Source organism: Malaya genurostris, chromosome 3 (assembly GCF_030247185.1).
Source record: "Malaya genurostris strain Urasoe2022 chromosome 3, Malgen_1.1, whole genome shotgun sequence".
Lineage (NCBI taxonomy): Eukaryota > Metazoa > Arthropoda > Insecta > Diptera > Culicidae > Malaya > Malaya genurostris.
The window spans coordinates 290,608,114-290,630,954 of NC_080572.1; the positions used below are offsets into that span (position 1 = coordinate 290,608,114).

Below are 22,841 nucleotides of genomic sequence, written 5' to 3' on the forward strand. Positions count from 1 at the left end.
CTAAAATTCTGGACCAGGACATAAATTAAGGAACTAAATTCAGTTCAAAAATCTAGTCAAGAAACAAGTTCCAGAATTAAGATTCAGTTCCATAATCATATTATTTAATTTTGAACCTGTAATATGGAATGAAATTCTGAAAAAGAAGAATGAAACAAAATTCAGAATTCTAGTGGACTAGAATCCAGGTTCTAAAAATTCAGTTCTAGAATTGAATCCAAAATTCAGTTCGCTGTTGCTGCTAGTTGAAGGAGACTCGCCATGACGTCCGAAATGCAAATGAGAGAAAGACCTGAAATTATACCAAGCAGTGTTTGTGGAAGGTCCTCACCACGGATCAGGGTCATTTCGCCGAAAGCCATTTCGCCGAAAGCCGTTTCGCCGAAAGCCATTTCGCCGAATGACATTTCGCAGAAAGGGTCATTTCGCCGAATCCTGCAAACGTCTTGAAATCGTAATTAGAATTGATTTATATTAAAGACAAACGAAAGATGGATTAAAGACAAACGAAAGATGGCGTTAACGCCCGTTTTGTTGACCTACCATTGTAGTTCCCAAGAAAACGTGTTGACTATTAGCTACTAAGCATCAAAGCAATTGCATAGGTTTATCTACCAGGTTAATGTAGGTGGTATTTTCCGTTTGTTAAGTGAAAATGAAAAAATATCTAATGCGGCTACGCCACATCGTTTTGGTTCATGTGCTGTCCGACCTCGCTACCGCTCGTTCGGACCAAACTAAAGCAAAGAAACCTAGCTTTGAGTAGACCGGGCAAACGAGGCGGTTACAGGTTTGTATGCAATAGGCAGCCGCTTCCGACGGCCACATCAGTTATACAGAAGACATAACATGCATGAGATATGACCCTTTCGGCGAAATTACCCTTTCGGCGAAACGACTTTCGGCGAAACGACTTTCGGAGAGGGTGCTTCAAAATTTGATCAAAAATGGTTTAAATCTCAAATGAAGATGTAGCTTGGGAAAACCGACCACATAATTTAAAACAGTTTTTTCGCCGAGTTCATAAATTTGAAGGTCGTTTTCAGAAGAATACGCGCAAAATCTCGCTCAAAGTATGCCTCGAAGGTGTCAAGCCATTATTAACGCTGAAGGGGATTGGACTTGCTATTAATGTATTGGCATGCAAGTTTTTAATCTAATAAAACAATATTCAAAAGTATTTTCATGTTGAGTCTTTTCATTTTCTCACAACAGTGACCACGCTCTTATGTAACAGACTGTACATTTGATCAAAGCAAACCTGTCAGAGTGAGTGCGATGCGGCAAAGGTGCCTCGCATTAAAACGCTTCACACCGCTACGCAAATCGCGTTCTCTCTGACAGCAGCCTAAGACGTATTCACATCACAACATTTGCGTACGCTTGAGACAGCGCCTACTCTTTTTTTCCGTTATACCGAATAAGGTATGCATTGTTTATAAAGTTACGGACCGACTGTCGGTTACCAAATGCCCTGCACAACCCGTTTATACATTATTGGTTCTTGACATTTCCCTTTTACCCTCTGAAACACAGTTTAACAGTTGTAAATTTAACAAATTTCCGAATTCAACTGTAACCAATGACCTTTGTTAATCGTATTTACTACTACTTTGTAAATTCTTGAGCTTTGCATCGAGATGGATCACAAACAACTCGTTTCACATTAAGGAACTCACCCAAGTATTTGTTATGTTGAATCTGCAAAAATTTATTCTTATTCACGCTATAACGATTTCAAGAGGTAAAATTGAAAACCATCTCAATAATCACTATCAGATTGTAACGGAATTTTGTACATGTAAACATTTCATTTTGACCTTCAAAGTTTCTTCGATTTTTACCCACACAACGAAGAGTACTGCATATTTTTTCGAGTGCAGTCTTACAGCGAACAACTTTTGACAACTTGAAAGCACGTAAAAACGGCCCTAACACGATCATTAAAAGTGTCATTACTAAAAAGTAAAGCCATTTTGAATGAACGTGTAATGGCAAAAAAGATGAATTCTCCATACAAATTTGATATGCCATTATTTAGTAATCATTAAAAATGACAATAATAATTTTCATATGAGGGCCGCTAAGAAGTTCCTTTTTCGCTCATTATAAGCTAAATATATACTACTTTGAAGTTCGTTCAGCGAGAACTTCCAAATGAAAATAATACTAATGCTATTGATGTGCTTCATAGATTGTAACATAGGTGTAGTGAAAAATAGGACGCTTTCAGATTGAGCAAATCTGTTAAACTAAAGCCGAAGCATTTACCTCCTGTTCAAATTCAAACCGCATTTATTTCAATCGCCCTAAAGAAAAATGGATTGCAATCTTATTCAAAAATCATGAAGCATGTCTGAGAGGTACAATTTAACAAAACTTGAAGTTCTGTGTATTTTCTGCTTTAACGAGAACGGAAGGATAATGTCATATAAATCTGTTAGTTGACAATATCTTATGCAAGAAAAGGTGACCTGGACCTTTCAATTAAGGAAATTTTCCTCGAAAATAATAGTGTATTTGTATAGTATTTCAAACTTAGTACAAACATGTTTAGGAATACTGTATTTACAGTTTTCGCGAATAATTCGTAGTACATTTTTAAAATTAAAAGTAATGTGCTAAATAGCAGAATTTTTGATAACCAAGCTCTGTAATAACACGTAAAAACACTGTAACTCATATTTCGAAAAACAGGCTTGGATTGGTAGAAATATAGAGAGATTATTGCCCTTATTCTGAATAACGTCGTATCGATTTTACGATCGTATTTCATTTTTATTCCTAATAACGCTAGCAAAATCAAAGGTAGCTAGGATTCGATCGAAAAATCAATACCTTGTAATTCAGAATAAGAGTGTATATCACGAGGCAATTAGATTGCAAGGCTGATTTGAAGTTTCCAAAGAAATCTAGAATCTCTCCACCATGACCTAGAGCTCTTTGCCACATTGGTCATCTAATCAAATAATATTCCGCACGCTGACTAGAAACTGTGAGATAAGTTATTCAGTCATTGCTCTAATTAGAATTTTGTAATTTTGCGTGGAAAAAGAAAATAAATTTTTAGAAAGAAAATAAATTTTTAGAATAATTTGTTTAAGCAGAGCTCTTCATGTTTCGCCAATAGTTAGAATGATTTGACGTTATCCATTAATTTCAAGTAATATCTGAATGACCGGTTACCGATAGTAGGTTTATTGAATATGATGAGTTTAGCTTTTCGATTAACGTTTGACAAGTGAGTACTACTGTAACTAATCACTAAATATTTGTTTTGAAAACTGACAGAGTTTCCGAACAGAAATAGATTCGTATACCACAGATACCTTGCTGAAGAGCTGCCTGTACTCTGCTGAGAACCGCAAAAAATTTCTTACTTGAAATATGGTGCAGCTATAACCCAGAGAATGAGATTGTCGGTTCAACCGTCCAAAATAGAACCATCAGCGTAAAAAGTTATATATTCTATTAGTTGTTCATTCTACTAGCCAGATAACCATTTCCTTTAACTATTTGACTCTACCATGGAATTATATGGAGTGAAAGATATTGTTTTACGTTTCGTCTTCGACTCATCAGTTCGTTGGCAGTCAATGTTGAACTTCTAGCGTGACTTAGCAGTTCAACAATTATCCAGATTTTCACGTTACTGTCATCAACATTGTTTAAAATATCTAAAGCAATTTGTTTTTTGAATTTTTAAGTAAAACATCATTTCTGAAAATTCAATTGGATCGTAATCAACTGTTGATTGGACAAACATTAATCATGCGGAACCGTACTGATGCAGGAAGCTACTCTATGATCGGATTTATATTGAGACATCACTCCAACAACGACAACACAGTTCAGGGTGGTCTATCTATCTGGGTACATGTAGGTTTTTTTTTCTTTACCATCCGGGGACTGCAAATTAATTGTGACATCACAGTAACTTCGGTGGTCAGTGTCTGATGACATTATCGACGATCCACGAGAAGAATGGTTTCGAGAATGGGCACATGTAAGAAGAGGTAGAGAACATAAACAATTAAGTATGTAATTGATGATGGATAATTACAAGCTTTGGAAACTGATTCAGAAATCTGTGAAGGTTCTGAACTGTTGTTACTATTCTTTTCGCTTTAACTGAGTGTATGACCTTATTTTGAGAAATTGTCTATCAAGTAACTGTAAAATACCTAATAATATTAAAGTTTTGTCGGAAACAAATTTTTCCGCACAAGGAAATTTTGCCGTTTTTTCAACAATGTATGTGTCCACACTTCTAACTAAAGGTTGTTCACATCGGTACACATTTTGAGAATAGAATGATTTTGATGTTGCAATTCAGGCAAACAAAATTCGTGTTCATTTTAGTCATTTTTCAGTAATTTCTCATCGTCACAGTAGGAGTGGAGCGAAACAGTCTTGCACAAAAAAAAAAAACAAAGTTTTACTCTGTTTTTGAAGAAAAATTTGTTTGTCCGGTTCAGGCAAAAAATATGACTTGAAACGATTTTTGCTTGCAAAATCTGTGTCCGATTTTTGCACTCAATGTTTTTATCCGGTTTTTGTACTAAAACAAATTTTAACACGATTTTCAATCTAACTAACGTCGATGACCAGTCAATTAAATGGTTCTTAATAAACTTACTGACGTAATGTTTAATTTTTATTTGATAAGTTATTATATAACCTAGCTCAGTCTCCAGTTTATTATATTAAAAGCAAAAATAAGGTAGTGCCTCCATTATTTATTTTTTGTCGTCGATCAAGAGCACATTGACAACAATAAATGAATAATAAAACCACGAAGTTCAGGGCAATTGAGAGGGTTGAATTCCCTTTAGATGAACCCCACCCTGTTTCTATGGTAACACTAAGGTGGCTCTCGACTGAAGGAACATCTAGCCAAATCATGTCAACACTTTTTAGTAATTTGATGAATGGTTGAATGTATTTAAGCTTCGATTCTCGAACTGATTTGTATCGAAAACCTGAGTTCTTTTTGTCAGTAGCTGCAAATCGCCTTCCAAATCAGAGATTTTCTGGTGAATTTATCAACAAATTACAATTCATATTTATTGTGGGCATCTTCTCAAGCAAAGCAAAGTTTTGGCATTACATTCCTTATGTGGAATTTGGTCCTTCTGTTTCAAGTAGTATAAAAAAGAGGTGCTCCAAATCCCTTTTTATTCGCGGTACTGTTTGGAATTAATATAAACATTTTTTTTAAAATCAATCCAAATTTTATTTGCTTGGGGATTTATATTATTTCTAAATTAACTAAAGAAGTAATTCCAATTCTTTGAGTTTAATTTTAAGTTGCTAATGTGCTAAAGATACTGTTATTATTATTGTTAGAGTTATTATTGCAGCAAAATCTTCAAATCTCAAAAACACTCTTTCACTCACGTTTTGTATAGCATAAAGACGTCCCATTTCATCTCATTTGTAAGGGCGTTACCTCAAAAACCTGATTGAACCGCTAAAATTACTCTAATTATTTCATATTTCTGCTTAATTCGCCTTGTTCTACATTGAGAACTGATTCACATTTCTTGGAAATTGAACTAATATTAAAAAACACCTAAAAACACTTCTGATATGTTCACTACTCTGTTCATATCTTCATCTCAATGGATTTTTATTCATCCTTTCGGACCAATTATATTCATCCTATTAATAAGCGACCGCGTTAGCAATCAAAATGAAATATTTCATTATTACACGGGTACGAAAACGAAATTTAAAACATTACAAATGTTAAATTTTTCAATCTTGCGACAATAGTTTCGGTCGTAAGTCAACCGAGCTTAGTGTTTAATTGCAGCCTGCTTGTCACAGCAGAAGACTATAATTTTAGCGGATAAACCGTGTAGGAACAAGGAACAAAGCGCATCCGATCGGGTCGGGTAGATACCCGACGTGTTCGATTGCGCCTACCTCATCTTGCTGCATTAGACACCAGCTCGTCTCTCCATTAATAAACGATCGGCATAACAGACCACACGCTCTAGCTGTTGACTTTCCAAAAAGCCTGACAGCTACTCCTCTCTAAACGGGGGTTTCACTTGGAATAGTAGGATCTTCTTCTTCCTTCTGGTTGGCGTCACCTCCCCAGGGCCGTCGACGGAAAGTTCGTACCCAGGAGGGGTACATGGGAGTATCGTCGAAATAACTCTTAATTGCATTGAATCGGAAATATGGGACACACATTTCAAAAAATTCTACAAAGCGTTGTAATGTATATTTTTCACCGATTGCATGACCATATTTGGAACGCATTCTCCAGCCACAAAAAAAATTCATAGAATTTCCTTCATATCGAGAGAAGTTAACGGCATCTACCTGACACAAAATGAGAATTTCGTACACAGCTGATTTCTGCTATTTTCAAAATAATCCAAGATTGTCCTGTCTGTTAGTCTGTGATAGAACGGATAAAAATTCTTTTTCGCGAAATATTCTAAGAAGAGATGACGTGCTCACTCGTCTCAGTAGAAGTCAAGACACATTTTTTTTGCAACAGCTCCCTAAACTTTGACACAAGGAAAATTCGCCAGTGAACATTCGCTCGCCGCCTACTTTGACCGTGGTTCCCGAGAGTGGACTTGAGTGTCAATAATTTCATAACTTCATACATCCAGTCTGCATACAGTCCAGTCCAATCTGCTGCAACATTTTGCATAATAAATAACGGAATTCCCTCTCCAATAAATCTGATTTATCGCCCGTACTTTATCGAAACATATACCGGTGCGTTAAGCTCAATAAACCACCTAATTCGCTGTTGACAGGTGGGAAAAGCCATTAGCAACACACGAGAAACCACCGTGTTTTAGTGGTAAGTCTGATTAAAAGTGCTTCAGTGTTCAGGCGGTCTTGCATGCTTGCCACATGATGTAAATTTACTACACGGGTGCTGGACAGATTTGTTCAATTTCAAGAAAACATTAGATATAGATAAAAGCATCTTTCTACGGTCATGGTCAGTAAACAATGTTCCAGGACATTAATATCTTCAGTCGGACTCGTCATCATGCAAATACAGAAGCTTTTCAACTACTCAACAAGTAAACATATATTACGTTGCTCACCTCTTCGACGTTTCCTGTGCTGAATTAGCATGCATATTGAGAAGTGGAATTGCAGTGCGGTTCGATTGGAGGACCCCTCAGGTGCAGAGGAAAATACGAACAACTTCAAACATTCTGGGCGATGTGCATATACTTAGCTTACTGACTGAATTGACTTCCGGCAATGTGAGTATAGATAAAACATAAACATGTACTGCTTGAGTATCGATTCGTATAAAGGTACCATTATAGCGTATATTTTACTGCTCATTCGAAACGAATTACAGGCTACAGATCGAATGGATAATGTTGTGATACTGAAAAAAATCTCGAACATTACATAAGGTGACAAGTAAATGACAGTTACTCTGTGTTCATATCTCTCTTCTCATTTACTTTTTAAAAATTTATGATACTAAAAATTTTTATTTTGCTACTCAGGTATTTGTAAAACTACAAGAGATGATGAAATGAGATTGTTGTCGTGAGACTAAAATCACTTAAATAGTGAAAAAATAGGTCCAAACACAAAACATCAAAATCAACCGAATCTATAAATAAATCCTGGTTGCACATTTGCTAGCTTCAGTCTATGATAATCCATGAACGGAGACACATCGAGTTCGCAGGCCTCCATCTACGTCAAGACAATGGAACTACGCCCGGCAAATATGGCGTTCCTGAAGCCTGAACCGTAGAAAAACAACAACTAGTTCTTCTGTGAGCATGTCTGCTGTTGCATTGTGAGTTTTGCTTCAAACAAGAGTCATCCAGATGGTGGTTGTTTGCATTGAAGAAAAAGAAAACGAAAAGTGGACAACGATGGGGAACATTATACAAAATCAGCCCTTCTAATGGTTCTAAATGTTATCTTAAGAACTATGAGGATTAATTCTTTGCAAATCGAAAGTAAAAGTAATCAGTTTAGTGATAATCTATAACAGTTTGATTAGCTTTGCATTCGAGAAAAATGTTCCGAACAGTGTTTAATATCATAGAGAATTCCACAATTTGGCCCTTCTGAAAGCCGGAAATGAATCCCATACAGCATTTTGATTTTTTTTACTCTAATATTGAGATGTATGAAACGTTGAAATAAATGAGCGAATGTACGACTTGTGTTACGATTATAATTATGTAATGATTTCTTCTAGGTCAAGGCTCAAACTTACTAACAACTACTACTTCCTGGAATACAAACGTAACAATCCGTAACCAAATAATCATTTACAAGACTCCGAACCATTTTTCAGGACCCCAAAAGTAAGATAAAGAATTTATTTCGAAAACTGTCTTAAATTGCCGATCTAATTCCTAGAATGCAAACGAAATCTTCTGAAACCGAATGCAGTCCTACGTCAATCTCAACACAATTCACAGAGGGAAAAAACCCAGGAAACCCGCAAAGAAATCGGGAACCATGGAAAAAGGCAACAAACAAGAGTGTTTCTTATGTAAAAAATAACCAAGAAATTCAATGGAATGGTTTTTAATGGCCGCACAAATCGCCATTCTGCTCGTTTTACCCCCAATGCCCAGCAGTTTTAGGGCTTTTTTGTAGTATTTGTTCTGTAACTTGAAAAGAAATTGAGTGCGGTCTACTGAAATAGCTTGATTATATAAAAATGTCTGGAGAATCGAACGGACTCACTGGCCGCACGAAACGTTTTGGTGGCTATTTCACCCCATTTCTCCATTTCATGATATCTTATTGTAAATCGTCCTTAAATCTCGGTAAAATAGTCTTCAAAACGTTTCGTTTGGCCAGTGTAGATCCTTCCATTCGATTTTACAGACTTTTTTACATAATATAAGCTGGATTTAGTAAATTTCCAATAAGTTTTACCATGATTTAAGGACGAACTTCAGGATCTCATGAAATAAAGGAATTGGGGTAAAATAGCCACCAAAACGTATCGTGCGGCCAGTGTGGGTTCTTCTAATCGATTCTCCACACTTTTTTATATGAAAGTAGGCTATTCCAGAATACCGCACTCGACTTCTTTCCAAGTTACAGAGTGAATGTTATAGGAAACCCCAAAACAGCTGTACATTTGGGGTAAAACGAGCAGGATTGCGATTCGTACGGCCATTCCATTGAATTCCTTGGACATTTTTACATAAGAAACGGTTTAGTTTGCTGACCTATCTCAATTAGTTCATGAGTTACAGAATTCTTTGTGGGTTTTCATAGATTTTTTCCCACTGTGCAATGTCTAGGGCATTATCTACTCCAAGTTTTCTTGAAATATTTTAAATTTTTGATGGTTGTTTAAAGTCAAAACTTCGATTTTCACGAAAAAAAAAACACTCTTTTTAACTGTAAAACCTCACCAAAGTAACAAAAAACGAAAAGAAAAACGTTAGGGTCTGGTATTTTACACAGAGCTAATAAAAGTCATTTTCATTGAACTAGAATAGACGAAAATGACGAGAAATTACTGTCACTCTCAGCTTCGCTTGCAAACTATGAGAACGAAATCCATGTCCAGTCAATAACATAAGCGGGAGAGTAGTTTCAAAATTGTGTTTTTTCTTTCATTTGCCCTTTCAGTCATTTGCAGTTTTCAGTGAAAATCCCATAGTATGCAGTGTCCTTATTCAACCGAAGCTGTGAGAATCGAAAATATCAGAAAAAGGTTTCACAATAACTTTTACCTGTTGGTGCTCGAATTTGTAGTAGTTTTGGTTTCCAAAGAGGCTCTGGGATGTAATTACGTCGTTTTGCCATATTTTAGTCACTTTTTATAGCCAAGCGTCACAGATTCTCAATACATCGACGAAAGAATGAGAATTGAAATACTGCTGATGCTCCCTGAAGACGTTAGTTTGGTTTCGTCTTGTCATAGAGGAAAGAGTGTCGTTGGCAATTATACTCTCTCATTTTTTCAATGAGAAACGAAAATTCTTCGTCTCTCTTCGTTTGTTCTGGTGTCGGTCCTTTACGAATGAGACAGTAAAATATTGAAAATGAGGCTGTTGGATTGGATTCTTTCATTGAGAATGCGTGACAATTTTAAGCTCTGATTTTACATGTACAAAGCGTGTTCAAAATTTGAAAATAATTGGTGAAGTAGTTTTCAACTGACGATGGAAACGGACTTTCAAAGCCTGTTTCCTAGAAAAACGCGTTTAATTTGTATAGGAATCAATTTATTTTTTCTAGGGAGCGCGTAGGGTATAACACTTTCGAAAAGTCATATTTTGCTTTGTATTTTATCATAATAAAGTATTTCGATCATGATCATTTTTAAAAGACCCTACCCGCCCCTTAATTGAATTCCAAAAAGTGAGAAACTGAAAATTATTTGGTTCCGTTTGCGACTAAAGAAACTCATGAAGCCCTTTGAGGTATTAAGAGCCATTCTGTTAGTCAGATACCAATTTCCGAAAATTTTCAGTTGTTGTTGGGAGAACACAGCATTATTTTGACTACAAATTTTGAACAACAACTTGAAATCATCAGCAGGCAACTTAAAGAGATTTTAACGCTGTTGATGAAGATCAGGAACAAAAAAGGTTCAAGATGACTTACTTGTGGCACCCTGGATGTAGAAACAGCGAGATTCCAAGGTAGTGTCTCAAAATTTTACCGATATTTCGCGTTCAACGAGGTATGGTTTTATCCAGTCAAAAAAGAATTCGTCAAAAATTCGAGGTGCTTCAATTTCGCTAAAGTAATGACATGATTAATTTTATCAAATGCGGTAGACAGATTGGTCTTTTGCACCAAAACCTTTTTCACACCGCTGTAGCTCGAGAACGGTAGCTTATAGAAAAATTTTGATTAACATTTTCTTTATTAGAATACGGAATTCCTGAATTTCATTCAGATCCGACCTCTAGTTCCGGAGTTATAGGGTAAAGTGTGTTAAATATTCTACACCGTTCCTTTAACCGGCGAAACAAAATACACAAAAATTTGTCTAAACTGAACTCAAAATTCACTCCTTCACCCTTGATAAGCAATAAAGATAACACTTGTTTAAAGTTTGAAGCAACCAGAAGTTGAAGTATCATGATGAATAATCGGATCAATAAATGCGATGAACATTATTCCAAACAACGATTACTAGTAAGTACTCTTACTCTTACTCTATATAATACTCTCAGTAAAAAAATTTAAATGGCTTGTTTACTTTCCCAATCAAATTCGATAAAAATCAACGAACATTTTCCGTTTTATGTAGGTGTAGAACGAATTATAAAATCAGCCTGACTTTCCAACATCCTCGAGCCTGTCGGGTACTTGGTGCAGTACCTTGTTGATCCAGCGTGCAGGTGAAGTGGTTATTCTCTAGCACCTGTTTTGTTTGTACTATAATCGCATTGTTGATGCGAGCGAGCAAAAACTAGCCCCGTAATGGAACCGCCTCGTAGAGGAACCGTACTACACACATACACACCTGTGATGTGGTATTTAGAGCAGAACCGGTAACTGTCGGTAATCCGACATCTGCCACGACCACGTCTCTGATATGCAAGAGGACATTTTGTGGTGGGAGTTCCTTCATCGTAGGATGTGTTGTTTGTGCGTAACGCTTTTTCATCAGGAAAGAGGAGGCACTAGCAGATGATGACATGAAAATGTATAATACATCTGTTGGTGCTGATGTACCTTCTCCGGGCTATGCATTTTATAGGATTAATCTATGGGCTTCTTCTTCTTCTTCTTCCTTTCTGGTTGGCGTCACCTCACTTGAGATGATGCCGAATTGATGGCACAGCAACTAAGGCTATATTGCCAGTTAATTTTCGTTTATAGTCCAGTGGACTTTCTTTTCACTTGACTACAAGCGAAAATCTCGCTGTGTGGCTGCGTCGAATCGTCAAAGTACGGCTGAAAATCCTTTCTTTCTTGCGAAATACTCGAATTTTCCCCGGACTAACACGATGCAACGTGCTCACCCGTTGAGAGTTTCACCGGAAGTCCATCTATGGGCTTGATTGGCAATCCGAAGAACATTATGATGGCAAGTTGACAAACGTTTATCCAATCCCATTCCATTCGCATGTTCTCGTTTAGGGTTGAGGATTTCCACACTTTGGTCGGAAAATTGATGGAATACTTTGTTCATAGAATGATTTTTAATTAGATAATTGATCGATGTACTTTGATGAATCTATGAATCAAAATGATAATGATAGTAATTTAAGTAATTTACTTTAGGCGTATCAGGCAGATACCCTGAGGGGAAGTATAAATTTTTATTGAAAAATTGGATTTTCGTTCTCTCAATAAACATTTTCTTGAAAGACAAAACGCTTGAATGAAACATAGAAAAGATTACACCGTGAAATAGTAAGTTTCGTGAAACTCTACTGCCGATCAAGCCAGCAGTGAAGAAGCCCCTACGATGCGGTTTCATTAGATAGTGTCATAGTGGATTAGTACTGAGCGCATACGTCACAGTTAGGGAAACATTCTGAATATTGGAAAGATATCTTGCTGCTGGGTGCAAAAATATGTTTATTCCGGCGAACGCGAGCGCATTTCGGAAGTATGTTTGGCTGATGCAGATTTGGTTCAACATTTGGTTTCGATTAGTAACCGTTCATGAAACCAATATCCATTATTATTTGCCCAAGAACAGAATGATTGCCCGACAATGAATGGATTGGAAACGTCATGTTCCTGGTTCTCTGGAATTGTCTTGGTATACTTTTACTAAAAATCGACACTTTTTTAAAATGTGTTTCTATAAATAGATTTCAAGTCGTAGACTCACTAACATTTCAAGTATGTTTCATTTGTACTTCAAAATTCTAACGCATAAAAATAAAGTGTGTCGTTATATGGCTCAAACAAATATCATCACATTTTAATGGAAGATGCAGACATGTTGATATCGAATGTTTCGAACATAAGACTAAAGTGTGTAGCCTTATGACATAGATCAATGTCATAACATGTCAGTTTGAAGTGTCGCTGTATTGATGTATATATGTTTTCTGAATAGTCTTTATATTTCCTGACAATTGCGGCAATACTAAGTGTCAAGCATATGATGAAAAAGTTTTAAACAAAATGACTGCATGAATTTTCGCTGGAGTGATTGGATCAGGTTTTCTACTTCATATCTTAAGGTCTGAGGACAGAGGGTCGCGTGTTGAGTTTTAAATCGACCACGTGGCTCGCTCAATTCCCTTTGCGCATCGTATTTCTCTTGTACTATCTTGTATATGAGCAAACTGTACCGGGTTGCCAGCATACATTTTATTATTTTGATGAGAAGTTTTATCACATTAATCTATCGTATGGGTTGGACATTACATGGATTCCAATGAACAATGAAAAAATATTCAACTTTCACAAAGATAGAATATCTGTGTGTTTGGCAGCCTTGTCGAGCCAATATTATTTCTCTCTCCTTTTTCAGAATGCTATCAGGAAACCAAAGCGAAAAAAAATGGCGGATGCATTGAAACTGACTTTGTTTCACAGAAAAATACAAGACTTTATTTTTATCGCGATAACATATATGTTTTTATGTACTAATCGCATCTAAACTGAATAATCTAGACTTTGTCACGGTAGATTTATGATACAAGCCTTCAAAGCCGAGATATTCGATGAACAAGTAGAGGTATGCATTTCCGAGCATTCCAATTTTCAGCAGTTCTTCAGTCAGAAAAAAATACAACACGTCCGCTAAACTCAATGAATCATTGTCAGGTGGATTTTTCTACATTCTGCACCGTTTCCAAGAAAATTTAATTTGTAATGGGAAAATAGCAAAAAACCTACCACTTTACGGTACTGTCCTCAGTCTGCACAGTGAGTATGTATTCATTAGGTTATCGGTGACTTTTTGACACACATGAAATGATAAACTGTCAGTTGGCACTTGAACTTAAAGGAGAAAATGAACTAAGAGCAAATGAACCATCATTTGCTGATGCGCATTTTAAATTGTTTTGTTTTTGCCTTTCTCATATAGAAAGGCTATGCAATCGCTGTAAAAACCGACTTCACAACCGAGGCTCGGAGGGCCAAGTGTCATATACCATTCGACTCAGTTCGTCGAGATAACAAAATCTCTCTCTCTCTCTCTATGTGTGTGTACTTATTAAAAAATGCGCACTAAATGGAAACTTCTTAACCGATTTTTAAAAAATAAGAAGCAAATAAAAGTTCTTTAAATTCTTTACAAAGTCGAAGTTCATTCCGACCTCCGGGTTCGGTATTACAGTACGATTAGTGAAAATTTTCAATTTCATGAGTATTTTTTTCACAAGCGATAGCAAAACGAGGTGCACATTTTTATAAAACTTTCTGCTAAATTTATCTAGTTGGTAGATCTAGTTAGTTAGTGAATATATAAAACTACTTTGGGACTACTAGTCTTCGGTTTCCGCTTCTGAACGCACCGATAATTGTGAAAATCTCCAAAAACGAAACTCACTTCCATTACTCAGCAACGGTTAAGCCGATTTTCACGAATCATGATTCAAATTAAAGCTCTTATTGTCTTAAAAGATACTGTGCAATTTCGTCCAGATCCAACTTACGATTCCGAAATTATAGGGCGATGAGTGTCAAAACATTTAAATCGCCATTCAAAATGACGATGCAAAACTAGTACGCGACGGTACGTGCGGCTTTGCTCCGTTCGCATCGTGCTTTGTTCCATTTCATATAGCGTGTAGGGTTGCCAAATTAAAATTTATATTTTTCAGGTGAAGAAAATGTAAATTTCTAATTCTTTTATTCAATTTGTGTTATTACAATATCATGAAAACGATGCTCTTCTATAAAAGTACACGTATTGCCTTTCTCATATAGAAAGTTTATGCAATCGCTTAAAAAATTGACTGGTGAAATCGACACAGTGCATCAAGCTAAGCAATGTATGTAAAGTAAAAAATCTCGTAGTCCCATAGGTTACTATTGAATTTCACACCGTCATTTAGAGCGACGAAGAGTAAAATTCTTCTAGATTTGGCTTAAAACTGATTCAATTTGTAGCCTATATTAGTTACTTACTAAACGAACCGACTTCGGCTGTACTGGTTTCAAGTTCCCGGTTCCAGAGGTACCGGAGATAGTGGTTAAAAAGTTTAAAACGAGACTCACTCAATTCTTTCAGAGATGATTTGATCGATTCCCACAAACAGACTCAAATCTCATAGGTTGCTGTTTAATGTTCACAAAATCTTCTGGTGATATTTTTGAAAATATAAGTAATATGAGAAAGGCTAGGCACTAGGTGGATTAAAAAACGTTTTTAACCATACATAGCTAGTGACTGTTTTATCAGCGAAAAAACGTTTCGTAAGCCCACTGTATTCAATCACTGAAAATATTCTGTCTTTCTATGTGTTGGTTTTGCACGATACGCTTTGTGTGATGATTTGATTTGTTCTATTCATGCGGAATCCATTGCATCACAAAACAATTGCAGAACACAATTGAAGAAATGATCAATCGAAAAAATCAGCACTTTTTATTTTATTTTAAGGCTGCAAAATTTGATTATGCTTCTACTGTGAGAAGGCTGATGTCAAATATATTGTCGGTTTGGAACGCACTTATTGGATTCCGGTATAAATAACGAGTTTTCTGTTAAAAATTAAATGATCGGTGGAATTTTAAAATTTCAAAGATTCAGTTATAAATTTTGTTATAAATAACCAATAGGTCCGTTCATTTCTCTTTCTAAATTCCACGAATCACTCGACAATTTATCACTCGCATGAAACCGAAAATCTTGGCACAAGAAAAGTTACTGGCATACTTTTCTTTCAAGCTTATAACCTCTGACTAAGTGCACATTATGCAGACATATATACATCAATGGCTAAAGTCCCTAGATAAAACTGAACAAAAAACTAAGTTGATTCAATCGATTGAAAAAAAACTTTATTATCAATTTAGTAAAGTGATAAATTTTTGCCAATTCAACAGAAGTGTTCGGTATCCCAAAAAATTTCGCAAAAAAATGGAATTTATTCTTTTCGGAAGCATTATGGACAAAAGTCTTTATTGTCTGATGGTGACTTCGCCTTGGCTCCCTTGGCCAATGATTTGTATGGTGGCGCCTTTGGTGTTGATTAGGCCGGTCTTCCACCGGGATTGAATACGTTGTTGAAGTCGAATTTATTGGCTTCTTATCCACTAAGCAACGTTTAATGGCATTGTTCAGTACATTTAAGTTCATTTTCCTTGACTTGGACGATTTGTTTGAAGTCGCCATGGCTAACAGAACCAGAGAACCAATGTTTTCACTTATATGACGAATGTATTGAAGCCGTCAAGTTGCCTACGTGTTGCATATCACCAGAGATGCAAGGTAATACAAAAAATTTTGCTAGCAAAAACAAAAATATCGCACCAGTTTTCAAAAAATCTGTAAATTCTGACGAATGTCTGCAATTATTCGAAGTTTCAAAAGTCTGTAAAAAGTCTTTAGACGAAAAAAGGTTTACATGTTAACTAAGAAATTTGATAATTTAAAGTCGAATTTGCAGACTTGGCATCTCTGCACATCACTGACAATTTTTCGCGATTTGTCGAAAAAAATGGGGTACCGGTAACTGAACACCTTGGGGTGCCGGTAACCGAAATCGGTAGATTTCACCTCATATATATTTAATTCACTCACCTTTCCGATTGATGCTTTTCAATTTATGATACTATGAAAAAAGTCATAAAAAACTTTTGTGTTGATTTTCACGCTATTAATATTTGTTTTAAGCGCAGCAAAAAGTACAAGCGTCTGTTTGCTTCGGTATTCGGCACAAAAAGAACGTGCTGCTATTACACACACATGATATTTGTTGGAATGACGCTACCTACTTTCTGTCAAAAGTTACGGTAGGGTGCCGGCAACCGAACATTTCCCCTACTAATAATTTTACGTTGTTTTAAGGTTTGCCGAATACACTACCGTGAACTACGAGTTTCGGCAAAATTGTGCCGAGATTCGGGGAACAGTATACATGTAAGGCATTTCCTGTTCAGTTTTGTGTAGTCAACGAAGCAAACTTTTACTCTTATTTATGAACTAATCATGGTACACATAACTGCAGGCGACATGGCGATCGTCATCGACAAATGAGAACAATTAATTGATTTACTGCAATACTTCGGCCACGCTAGTAGTATCAGACCAAGCTAAATTTCAGTCGCAGAAGCCAGGCACCATTGTGGTATAGGAAATAATGGATCGTTTGATTTATTCCCCAGCCCACAATTGCTTTTGGAGTATTCGAGCAAATAACCTCGGGTAGTGAGTTTTCGGATGTGTTTAATGTTTCAAAGCGGTTAGTTTATTGCCTCTGGAAATCCAATCAAGCAAAAAATTGGAATTTGACTTGTACCATGAACGCTGTGTTGTAGTTTTGTACATAAATGTACATTAAATCAAGAAATTTTTGACGTGAGAAATTAAACAGCCGTTTTGAATCTCTTAACGAATGTTTTAAAATAATCTTGTTCTAGTTTGGGTTTATGTTTTTTATGTCAATCTCAATTTTGAATCAAAGATAAATAAATTTTACAATTCCCCCAAACTACTAGATTCGACCCTGTATCTGATTAAAAACGTAGTATCAAATAGTTAGGAATGACGTGCAAAACTAAAAGACCTGTCAGCATACATCACATCATAGCACACCATGGAAAGCAGTGTTTTTGTTTGCTTTGTTTCAATATTTATCAGTAACCAAATTTGCTGCTTCGGTAGGGACTAAAACTGTAATAAAACTATATAAAAACTATGGCTGAACTGAACTGCCGAACTCACCTATGCTGGTATCGTAGGCATGAAGGTACTCCGATGTCATAAACTGCGACACTAATGAGCTTTTTCCGACGGCAGCACCACCCAACATCAGCACTCTGCAGCGTGACCGGGCAAAAGTGTCAGCGTTGTTTAGCGTTGCGGACACGTGCCACCGTGGAAGGCAATCCGGATCGAATTTTCGGGCCACAGCAGTAGCACGAAATTGAATCATCAGGATGAAACGAAACGAGTAAATTAGCATGAGTGAAGTGTTAAACTACCAAGGGAAAAATATTCGTCTCTGTGGGCCGGCCTGTCTGATGGGGGAATAAATGGATTTAGCAACGATGATACTCACTTGTACGGTCCGGAAGCTGGGTTCGAAGTACTGCTTTCCCGGCTGGACGCCAAGCTACACGTGGCCGATGTTCGGGCTGAGCCTGCCCCGACCGCTGTTAGATGCTCGGTGCTGAAAGTATGACATCGGCGAAACAAAGGCAAAAATTTGAATTCATTTTCGAAGCCACTGCGTCGGTGTAAATTTTATTAACTAAAGTGTTTAATTCAATTCCGACTGAGTTATGCTTAGCGAACACGGGTTACATTCACTCGAGAGCAAAACTTCGATTGACTATTTAGACAACTGCTCGAGAGGCAAATTTATTTATCAAAACCACCGCCTTGAATTGGGACTATATATAAAAACAAAATTTGGTTAACTCAGTCAGCTGAACACAGAAGGTCGTAATCATTTTCACTTTTCAGTCGCATTATTTCTGGTTGATGTTCACTTGGTGGCAAACTCATCCCAACAAAACCGTATCGTTCTACTGGTAGACACGTAGCTTCATCGTGCAAACATAACCTTGTCGTCTAGTAAAAGCTTGCGATGTTCGCTCGAAGTGACTGTATTAAAGCTAACAGTATACAAGGAAGCGTGGACAAAGTAAGAAAGTGAGCTTCTATTTATTCTTTCTGGCTATCAACTGAAAATAAACGTTTCGTTTGCTCTGGTTTCAAAAACTAATTAACCTTATTAAGTTTTACTCATTAAGATACGTAAAAAAACAATTTTTCTACTGTCACCTTAACCATAAGGCTCTATTTCAATACAACGAATTGGAAATACAAGACTTGAGATTCAGAATACGCAACAAAATCGCTAGTCGAATTAACTTTAATGTTAACATCATACAAAAAAATGTCACCGAAAGCCGACATCACTCCACGAAATGTAAATATTTCTCTTGAATTGAAAAAAAAAAATGCGAGAAAATCAAAGCATGCCATGATGGGACCAATTCATGAATCAAATTGCTCGCCTACTAGTTGAAATGGCTATCTGCGTAATGACCCGTTCGGCTTAGTTTAAAATTTCTGATGACAATACAAACCTCGAATTGGAACTGGCAACGCTGGTGTTAGATTTACTCCGACGACTTTTGAGTGAGTCTCCCCTATTAACGACTCCTTTGCCGGTTATTGAGAAATGCCTTAGCCTGTAGTACTCCTCTTCGACACCGGTGTTGGGCATCGATGCCACTCTGAAACGGAAGAGAGTATAATAACATATTAACAATTATCATTTAATCGATGCTGCATACTAAATTTACTTGTGCATTGTATCGTGATGTTTTAATAGTTTGACAATTTTCAATTGTTAAAAATCTCAATATCACTGAAAAGTTCAAAAAGATTGCTGAATGTTGGAGGAAAGGAAGAGTAGAAATGAATATAAAGGCTCTGCTAAATACCATGTGGACATAAGGAAACCAAATCTCAAACGTAAATTAATAAAGATCTGGTGTTATTTTGAAAACAAAATGTTAGAAAAAATTAACTCTGGTACATAGAAACTTATTCAATTGAGACGGGATTAGTATTTGAAATGGGATACCAAGAGTAAATTATAGCTCGAGGTGATAAACCTAGATTCTGGTCCACCTGAATTCTTAACTTAATTTCTGGTTTATAATTTAATTTCAGTATTCAGTTTCAGAATTTAGTTCCAATTAAAACTATGACTCTGAAGCTGAGCCCTAATTTTAGAAATTGGAACTGGTTTCTTAACTAAATTTTGGAACTGAATTTTGTTCCTTAATTTATGTTCGGAATTCGAATTCTGATCAAGAGTTTAACCGACGACACGACCTGCCACTCGCTTTTAAAACTGTATCGTAAATTTAACTACCCCTCAGTAACTCGTAATGTCAAAATGAGATTTTGGTAAATATGTTTGGAACTGGCAACCCAGGTTGATAAACTGTTGATTCTAGAATAACAATATCCTTGGTTACGTTTGTTGTTCAATTGAAAAAAACTAAATAGAACAAAACAAATCAATAAGTATTTCACCATGGTTCTATTGTATGTCGCAAAGGAAGAAGACGAAATTGCAATTATAAATGTATTATGGGTTTAATTTAAATGGTTAGCTTATATTCAATCCAGTGCTGAAAAAATTCGTTATCACAATGGTGACTCGAGCTTACATTGAGACAACACATATATCATCGTCCACCCAACGACGATTGTCGCTAATTGAATCATAACAAGTATCATGACTGCCGAACCCTTTCAGTATCATTGGAAATTGATTTCATGAAAATGTAAACAAAAGTTATCCCCCTATCACCCGGCGATGAGCCAGTGATAGACGACAATATTTGTCTCATTCGACATTCAGTTGAGCATCAACGGTATCATATTCATTCCTGAGAATCATCGTCAACCGGGTCGATTGGGCCCTTCCAATCATACGCAGTTCCCAGCGCCCTGGAGAATAAGTCTTTGTTTAATTTAATAAGTAAAATGTTTTCCAACGTATCTTTCCCAAGGCCAGTGCGTTGATTAGAGAGAACCAAGGCAAGGGCACTGAAAGACCGTTCAACAGAGACTTGGTTCGATGGTGTGGATAGTACAACCATTGCTACTGCATATATCTCTGGGTGCGTAGTCTTACGGCGCAACCAATGGTCCCACACGTTGTAGTTATGTTTTTGGCGTGGCTCTAGGTCCAAAGACTTAACTTGTTGAAGAAACCCGGTCTCGCAACCAAGATTCACGGATTCACCAAACATTTGCGTAAGATACTGATCAAAATCATCGGTAGACTCTGACGATTCTCTACTTGTACTAGCCGGTGTTTTACCCAGTTGGCAGATACGTTCCCATGTATCGACTATGTATTGCTGAATTTTATCTTTTTCCTCAGCCGTGAATATTTTAGAACCTCGATAGTTGAACCTTGGATCCAGGTATAATGCCATCTGAACCGCCTTCAATTGGCGCAAAATGTTCAATCTATTGTTCAACGACCGAAGTAAATGGGGACTGAAAGAGTTTTCGCGAACTTTCTGTACCTCACTCGTTGCCATCAGCCATGCCATATAGAAGTCAGATAACGACACGTGCTTCTCTTGCATTTGCTTTGTGCAGATGTACAACGGCTTAAACGTATCATAGTAATGCTCAATGAACGACCATTGATTGGAAAGGTCTAGTTCGGGAAAATTATCGGCCAACTGGTTAAAAAACCTTTTTTGGTGTACGAACGATTCCATCATTTTGAATATACCACCCCATCGTGTCCTACTCCAGACGGGTGGGTATGAAGCATCGTAGCTTTCAAACTCTGACCGGTACTTCACCAGCTTACATTTTCTAGCAACAGCAGTGATGGCTCGGATAGACTCATCGGATTTATCAACAACATCCAGTATTGCAAGCTGTAAGGTATGCACGGCACATCTCACAAGAGTAATCCTTTCGGACAGTTCATTGGCCAGTTCAGCAGTAACGTTTCGTTCACACTGTTTATCATCCTCTATCACATCCGACTCATCCAGCTCATCTATGTTCGTACCATCAGCCTGCTGCTCTGTAGGCATTACGTACGTATCATTGTTTAATTTTCTAACCGTTGCCACCATATTAGCCCCATTGTCGCATGTCACGGAAAATATGTTCTCAAGAGATAGCCCATAGTCGGCCAAAGTATCCATAACTTTTGATTTCAAGAACACCGCTGTTTGACTTTCTTTGATTTCGATCATACCAAGGGTACGAATGACCACCTGCTCGTCTAGGGCATACTGTACATTGATGCCTAAGATATGGCGATTGTGTCGGGCAGCAGAATCTATTTTCAAGCAGACGAGCTTGCCTTTCATCTCATCTATCAACATTTCTTTTAGACGACAGGCAGTCTTCGAGAGATGACATTTCATTGTGACACGGTTCAAAGTGCACCCAAGAGTCATTGTAATCGGTTTCAGTAAGTCTTTGAAGCCTTCCCACTCGAAGCAGGAAATAGGAAGATGATGGAAGGTCGTCAGCTTAACTGCTGACGCAATTAGTAACTGCCGGTCAATAGCTATCAAACGCTTAGGAATTACTCTTTCCTTCTTCTCCATTGGATAGGCAATTGTAAGGAGATTGTTTGCACATGCACGTTCCGTATGTACGGTACGAAAGTGACGGATGAAGTTGCCAGGGGCAAATCTACTCTGGACGTATGGACATCCTGACGCGGGATCGATGTTGCAGATAGCTTTATCGCCCTGTCTTACTACCAATGACGACGCAATGTCCGTCAGTGACCGCTGCAGCTTATTGCGGTCTGCTCTTGTTGTAGGTGCCATCGTATAAACACCACACAAAATTTAGTCGTTAATGGTTTAACTCTAAATACGCTCCTCTATCTAAACACACACACTTGATAAATACTTCTTTGATCAATATTGAATTCGCACTATATCACTATAACCTTGTCTGAACCGGATTCGTTCGGAATACGATACGAAACCTGACAGACTCTCCCTCCTACGCCTCCGACAAGTGCCGGAAGCAACGGTGGTATCTCATTGTTGCCCGGGAGATAATATTTTACCCGAGCTCCCACCTATCTGGCAGTGGGCCACGGTAGTGCACCACTTCACCAGCGCTCATATAGCTATTCGCCTCTCTGTTCGTACCTGTCCCTCCAAACCGTAGTTAGCAATTCCAACAACCTACATATTTTCAGTTAGCTTTTCCAACAACCTATCCG

The 22,841-nt window shown here is 37.2% G+C and overlaps 1 protein-coding gene across 2 annotated transcripts in view; it reads right to left on the reverse strand.

Annotated features, from left to right (window-relative positions):
* Positions 1–22,841, reverse strand: part of LOC131435017 (uncharacterized) — a 425,332-nt gene that overhangs the window by 19,674 nt on the left and 382,817 nt on the right. For both annotated transcript variants that reach the window (XM_058602473.1, XM_058602474.1), the window contains 3 exons: positions 19,186–19,335; positions 18,150–18,260; positions 17,813–17,907 (listed from right to left, as the gene is read on the reverse strand). In XM_058602473.1, the coding sequence (XP_058458456.1) occupies positions 17,813–17,907; positions 18,150–18,260; positions 19,186–19,335 (356 nt within the window). The remainder of the gene's footprint in view (positions 1–17,812; positions 17,908–18,149; positions 18,261–19,185; positions 19,336–22,841) is intronic.